This window comes from Homarus americanus, unplaced genomic scaffold (assembly GCF_018991925.1).
Source record: "Homarus americanus isolate GMGI-L3 unplaced genomic scaffold, GMGI_Hamer_2.0 scaffold19318, whole genome shotgun sequence".
NCBI lineage: Eukaryota > Metazoa > Arthropoda > Malacostraca > Decapoda > Nephropidae > Homarus > Homarus americanus.
The window spans coordinates 3,313,846-3,320,685 of NW_024732238.1; the positions used below are offsets into that span (position 1 = coordinate 3,313,846).

Consider the following 6,840-nt stretch of genomic DNA (forward strand, 5'->3'; position numbering starts at 1 on the left):
TTGCTGCTAGGTGAACAGGGACTAATGGGGGCTAGGAAGTAAGTCCAAACAACTTCCACCGGCCCGGGAATCGAACCCGTGACATCTCGCTTGCGAGGCAAGAACGGTACCGCTTCTACCACCGGTCCCCCCATTCCCATATAGTAACGTTGATCTGCCTTTTTACCCGTTACCGCCTCCAACACCAAGGGCCTCCACATGCTCGCGCCAGCCATTTCGATCTTGAGCCCTTTCCATGGTTGTTATACAATTATTGTATTCATTACTATGATCGACCAGACATAATTTTGCTGCGCCTTAGTGAAGTCGTTACAAGTTGTAGGTGTACTGTAGGTGTTTTGCGATAATTTATGGTTGTATCAAAACATTCCACTTACACTGTTCAACATTAGTATGTTTTGAGGTTACGGTATTGGGATAAAGTACATCCTGGTAACACTAAATAGCTTCTAACAATACACTAATTATCAGTGACTTATTACAACATACTCACGTGGCGGTGCGGCTTTGGAGTCTTTGACTGTGGTTGGGAGGGAGTTCTGGAACACCCTACAATACATGAACGATGTGCGTCGTCATGGTAACCACCACCTTACAGGTGGCATGCAGCCAAGCCTTGCTGACCAAAGTAACTTTTACGTCTTAGTTTTCTCATTTTATCCTTTAATTTCTTATTGATCGGTTTCATAAATACTACACAACTACACACTTATAAAATCCAATAGAAATCTGTGTTCGGAATCACAATGGTTCCCACCTATAGATATAATACTACAGTACAGTATTTTACTTTATAGTACACTGTTAACTAAAGATGTGTGGGTGGATTTCAGTTAATATGAAAATTTATCCCAAGGAGCTTTGTGAAATAGAGCCCTGGATTAACTCAATTGCTAGTAAAATCATACAAATTTGTCATTTACAAATTCGTAATTTTTCCAAATTTCAATTGGCCGTCATTAGATTAAGTGTGGCATCTTTTATGGTGAAGTCAAGTCAAATTTACATCAATTTTCTCAAGACATTTTACCTGATATTCCATTAATGAGGCTCAGGAAGACGTCGCCCTTCTAATCAGATTAAGACCGCCCAACTTAGTATAAATTTCACTCGAGCCAAGTTTAAAAATATAAACAATTAAGGAAAATTTTTATCAAGTGTGTTAATGATCGATTTGGTTACAAAAACTGGTAGATAAAAATTATTTAATATTTAAGGGGTCAGTCATTTCAAGGGTTAACATTTAACGAGAGACTGTTTGGGGAATGTGTGGGGGGAAGGGGGGGGGGTAGACCTTATTGCTGCCTTATGGCCTAAAAACCTGTGTTGTCATGTGTACACGATCATTTTTGGCAGTGTTTTAAGCCAGAGTACCTGTTACTGTACTTCACTAGCCGGTGGCGTTATCATTATTAGTACTAGATCATAGAGTATATAGTAAAAAAAAAGATCATAGAGTACTGTGGTATAATAATCAGCACGTTTATCATATTGTTTAATCTTTATATTCAACAAAAGTTTGGGATAGAGGGACAAAACAAGCATGTAATATTCTGAAATTTTATTTTTAATTTCTAAATGATGATGATGGAATGAATGAAATAATGGCTTAGCTTCCACAAGAAAAATGAATAATGCAATGAGGGAATATAAAAAACATATACTGTATATTCACACGGTACCCATAGTATAAAAACAATGACAGGGTTTACAAAGGGAGGGGCGAGTAACCCATAAATTAATAATAGCTATGTACAGAGGGCCAGGAAGGGGGCGTGGCCAAGGGAGGGCCGGGGGGCGGGACTGCTGACTGTGCCCGCCGGCCACGCTATGTACACACTACCACAGCTGACTTAGACCAGAGGTAAGGGCGGCCAGGAACACCCAGGGCCACACCACATGGAGCTAACACACACACAGACACTCGGGGCGCGGCACATACAGTGTATGCGCGGCAGGGCAGGACTAGACATTACGGCCCTGGCCGGCGCCAGGCTCGGCACAAAAATCAACCACCTTTGGTATGAGCAGGTATCACGGGTCGTCCACGCCCACACCAACGCGCGCACCTGTGGGCTGGTGACCCATGGGTGGCGGTAAGCGAGGGGTGGGGGCAGGGGAGTCCGGGGGGCCCCGTCATGACCGGTAGGTGCGGATCACGTCACGGATCACGGCACGGCAGATGGGGCACTGACCACCACCACGTCCTCGCCACTGTTGCAGCGCACATTCATAACACATACACATATGACCACACATGTACAGCACAGAGTCCACGGGCTTCTCGTAGCATACAGTGCACTCATGCAGGGCAGGGCCTGTTGGCAGGTCTCCCATAGAGGTCAAGGTGGAGGTGGCTGACACAGGCTCCATGTAGGCCCCACTGTACACAGAGGACATGGTGCCATGACCACCTAAGGTGTCTCGGGAGGAGGGCACAGGGGGTGGTGGTACTGGGTGTGGGTGGGTGGCGGGCGGCGAGGGCGGGCTGGGTGGTAAGCTAACTACCAAGGGCGACGCTCGTGACAGCTGAGGGTGAGAGGCCCTGCCCACAGGCTCTGGTCGACGAGGGGGAGAGTTGGAGGCTGCAACACGAGACAAGTTATTAGCGTTAGTCTCAAACAAGCTATAAATGTAGCATTGTAATGACGTATGATTGTTGCAGGAGTTAAAACGTTAGTTTAAGTCGTGTTGCTGTATTCAAACTAGATAAAATACGTGCGGTACACTGCAAGTATAATGCAAATGGAAAATAATGTTCGTGTTAAACTGTACCATTACACGTTATAATCAATAACAATAAAGGGCATAGAATTTACTCACCATTTTGTTGTGCATAAGTCTGCTGAGAGTCGTGGTTGACGCCCAGGCTGCGGATCTTGCTGGTGTTGCCATACACGTCGAAGAAGGCCCACAGCTGCAATGTGTGATCCACGTGCATGAACACCTGCGGGGTGGCGCCGTTCCGAGAAAAGGTGACCTCGCCATGGTGCGTGAGGGCGAAGGCCAGCTCGTCGCCGGCTTGTGGGGATGCTGCTACGTCCTTGCTCACTACCCAGTACTCGGGACGGTCCAGCAAAAGATCGCAGTCTTCGGGGAGGTCCGTGGGTTCTAAACCTGCTGGGTTAGCTGACGTCAGACCAAAAGCAAGGGCGCCCACGTACATGGCTTCTGTGTGCAGGACTTGCACCACCAGCTTCTCTCCTGGCCGCAGCGGCCGGGCTGTGAATACGTAGCCGTGGGAGTATTCGGTCTCTGTGCGTGCTGCCACAGTTCGGTCATTGTTCATGCGTACGTTGCGGCCACGGACGCGGTGGAAGGGCAGTGGTGTGAAGGTGGTGTGGGAGTAGTGACGCAGAGGCAGTGTGTCCGGAGAGCGAGGCGTTAGTGCCAGCTGTGCCATGGACGGTTGTAACCTGTCGACGCCCGAGTCGGGTCTCGCTGGCTGTGGCGGCTGAGGCTGCTGTGAGGGTGCCTGCTGCTGTGGTGGTGGCGGCGCCGGAGTCTGTGACTGAGGCAATACTCGGGAGTTGGCCGCTGAGGAACCTGGGCTCAGGTCATTCATTATTCGAACTCTGTTGTTGAGCTGAGCCAGAGGGTCCAGGAACTCCATTGCTGTGCTGTTGCCGTACACGTCGAAGAGGCCCCAGAGCTGTGATCGGGTGTCCACACCACCGAAGAACACGCCCCGCTCCTCGCCGTTGATGCCAAAGTGTACATCCCCGGTCGAGTCGACATAGTAAAAGAGAACACTGCCTTGTTCAGCGAAGCGTTCACTGAGAGCCTTGGCCCAGTAGCCAGGCTTGTTTGTCAGGTCTGGGCAGGCATATTTAGGCAGCGCATCACGCAGACCAGCTGGGTCCTGTGATGTGAACCCAAAACGAATGACGCCTGACCAGTTGGTAGACACCTCCAGAAGACGCAAGCATACACGCTCGCCGACCTTGATGGGGCGATTGGAGAAGGCGATGCCCTTACAGAAGCTCTCTGCCCTGCGTGCTACTTTGCCGTCGTTGGAGATGCGGACGTTGTCGCCACATACTGGGTGAAACGTCAGTGGCGGCAGGTTAGAAGACCCCGACCCACGACCAGCTGTAAGAAAAAATACTTAGTTTAGACATATGACCAATGATGCAGACATTATCTGGAAAATAATATAAAAAGCAACCATTACCAGCAACAGGTTATTCAAATACAAGAACATATATTTGCTTATAAGCGTTTCATAAAATTTCAGTCTAATATCAACTGGATATCGTAACTTAATTAAAACGAAAACAAATATTTTAGGTTTCAGATAATATACTGTCGGTGCTAAGAAGTTGTGAAGAAATACCATTGATATGTAGTTGTTAGGAGTACAGTATTGAGCCACGATATTACAATTTAACTCCGGTCACCATGAGACAATCCTGTCCTTAGAAACAACTCAAAATTCGATCAGCGAAGACGAGTAAGCAAATTAGACAACTGTAAAAGGAGTCTTGCATGAACGCTGTTAGACACAAGGGAATGCGACTATACATTACTGCATTTGCTCTCGTGTATAAACATCAAAACAATAAAATAAATAATGACAACCAAATGAGAGAATCCCGTTTCGACCATGTGGGCCAATTAAACGCATCACCATTACGCCTCCAGTCAGTCAGTCTAACAATGGTAGCTCTCATACGTGGGATACTAGCAAGTGTTCATCTCTTGCAATAGCGGGGTGGTGAAGTGGGCGTGCGGTGAATCCCACGCCCCACACTCACGCGAGGTCACCTGGACGGCCCACGACGCCCCCTGTAAACCAGGTCAAGAGAAAGGGTCATCTGTTCTGCTCAACCGTGCTGAGAAGCGCTTTGTTGTGGGATGGTGGGTGGCGGGGATGGGGCGATTCTGGGTACATTCTCATGCTAACCCACAAAGCCATAAACAGTAACAACAACACTAAGCTTTGGGAGAATTAACTACGAAACAACGAAGCTGCTCATCTTATTACCTAATGAGAACAAAGTTTCTGGTGTGATATAGTTAAGTCAGGTATCACAAAACATACCAAAGCAGTTTAGTATGAAACAAAGATTTGCAATCGGATTTCATTTTGCGAATCAAGTTTCCGACACGGACTATAGAGATAATTCCAGTATAAGTCATCCACCCCCTTTATCATGCCCAGGTATATATATCTCCAAGCGAACAAAGCGGAAAATGTTACGCGGGTTGCTCGCACGAAATGCTCCAACCAACATTTACTGTACCTGCTGTGTTTACTGAACGCTGGCGTGAAACCTGTTGTCCATTGAAATATTATGGAAAACTCTGCATTAGTTATGATCAACAGAGATTTGCAACCCATCAGTGTCAGGGAAAATTTGAAACATTCAACGGTATATTTATTCATATTTTTTATCACTTTTCACGGGTTATAACCACCTAGTTGCACAGTCCAGTTATCTTTCACCGAGGAATACCTCAACCCTAACGCACTAAAGCCGCCTGCCTATCTTGCTCACAACTACCCACATGCTAAACTACAACACAGTTATTAGCGTTAACTGTTATAATAACTTCGAAGAAGCAGAGTATACAAATTCCAACTTTGGAAACTTGCAAAACTGTCTCGGGACCTCATGACGCTTAATGAAGGGAGGCCCAGTAAGAGTTACCATTGCCGGATCTTTAGATTTGCCCAGCGCTGTAATCAAGGCACAAAGTTTCACGGTTCGCCTGAGTTACGAGAGTTTTGGAAGAGGTAGCGAGGGGCTGCTTCAACCCCATTCCACCCCCAAACCCACCCACCTCCCGAGACGAGCCGCGGCGGAAGTCATGGTTACCGGATGTGAAGCACCGTCGCCCGTGCCGCAGTCACCACCAAATTGCTTACCCTTCCCCCCACCTACCACCACTAACACCGTCTACACACTACCAACCATCACATCGGAGTTTATCACCCAACTTTGTGAAATGCACGAGCTCAACCTCCAACATCGGCTGCGTAACCAAGTCTACCCCTAGTGACAAGTCTATACATATCAAATGACATGCTTTACATCATACTGATACAAAAACATTAAAGTTAATACTAACCCAATCCCATGCGTCTCTTGAACTTTTTAAGGACTTTCATTTTCTTGAAAATGGGTCCCGCTGTATAACAAGTGACAGTGGGTTCTGCGGCGTATTCCTCAATACATAAGGCAGGCATCACAGTGGCTGGGGCGCCTGCTAGTACATCCAGGGTATGCCACTAACACTCCACTCACAACAACTTCATGTACTGGGGCACTTTCACTGCGTATAAGCTCTTCTATGCCAGATTTTTTTTTTTAAATACACTAACAAAACAGTTCTTCACTGCTGTTCTAAGATACCCTTCACTGCTGAAGTCTTGACACACAAATGCATAATCCTTTCTGTGTTGGATCAAGTTTAAGGCACACTAAAATCAATCCCGGCGTGGCAGGAGGGACGAGAGAGTGGAGAGTGGAGCGTGGAGCAGTACGTGTGACCCTTGCGGAGTGTGACTAGAGACTGGCCTGAGCTTGGGGTGACGGTGGGAAGGCAGCTGCTCCCCCTTACGACCCCCCCCCCCCTTCACCCTCCAACTCCCCGGCTGCAGGAGGGGGGGGACCACGCGGGGGAGAGGGGGGAGTGAAGGAAACAATACGAATTGGTTATTAGTCGTTTTGCTGCCAATATTTAACGTAAAACTACTTAATATAAATTCATATAAACGTTGTACCACACTGCACATGTTCCGAAATAGAGGCTGTGGCTAAACTGCATTTTCATCAGGTTTCCTTAGTCTTCCCATACTTGACTACAAGGAACACGACCTAATTGGAGTTAGGG

General features: G+C 47.3%; 1 protein-coding gene across 1 annotated transcript; it reads right to left on the bottom strand.

Annotated features, from left to right (window-relative positions):
• Positions 1–1,546: 1,546 nt before the first annotated feature.
• Positions 1,547–6,511, bottom strand: LOC121868322 (protein neuralized-like). Its single transcript, XM_042368800.1, has 3 exons — positions 6,076–6,511; positions 2,824–4,092; positions 1,547–2,585 (listed from the first exon to the last, which is right to left on the bottom strand). The coding sequence occupies exons 1-3, from the start codon at positions 6,191–6,193 to the stop codon at positions 2,137–2,139; spliced, it is 1,836 nt and encodes a 611-aa protein (XP_042224734.1). The 5' UTR covers positions 6,194–6,511; the 3' UTR covers positions 1,547–2,136.
• Positions 6,512–6,840: the final 329 nt, after the last annotated feature.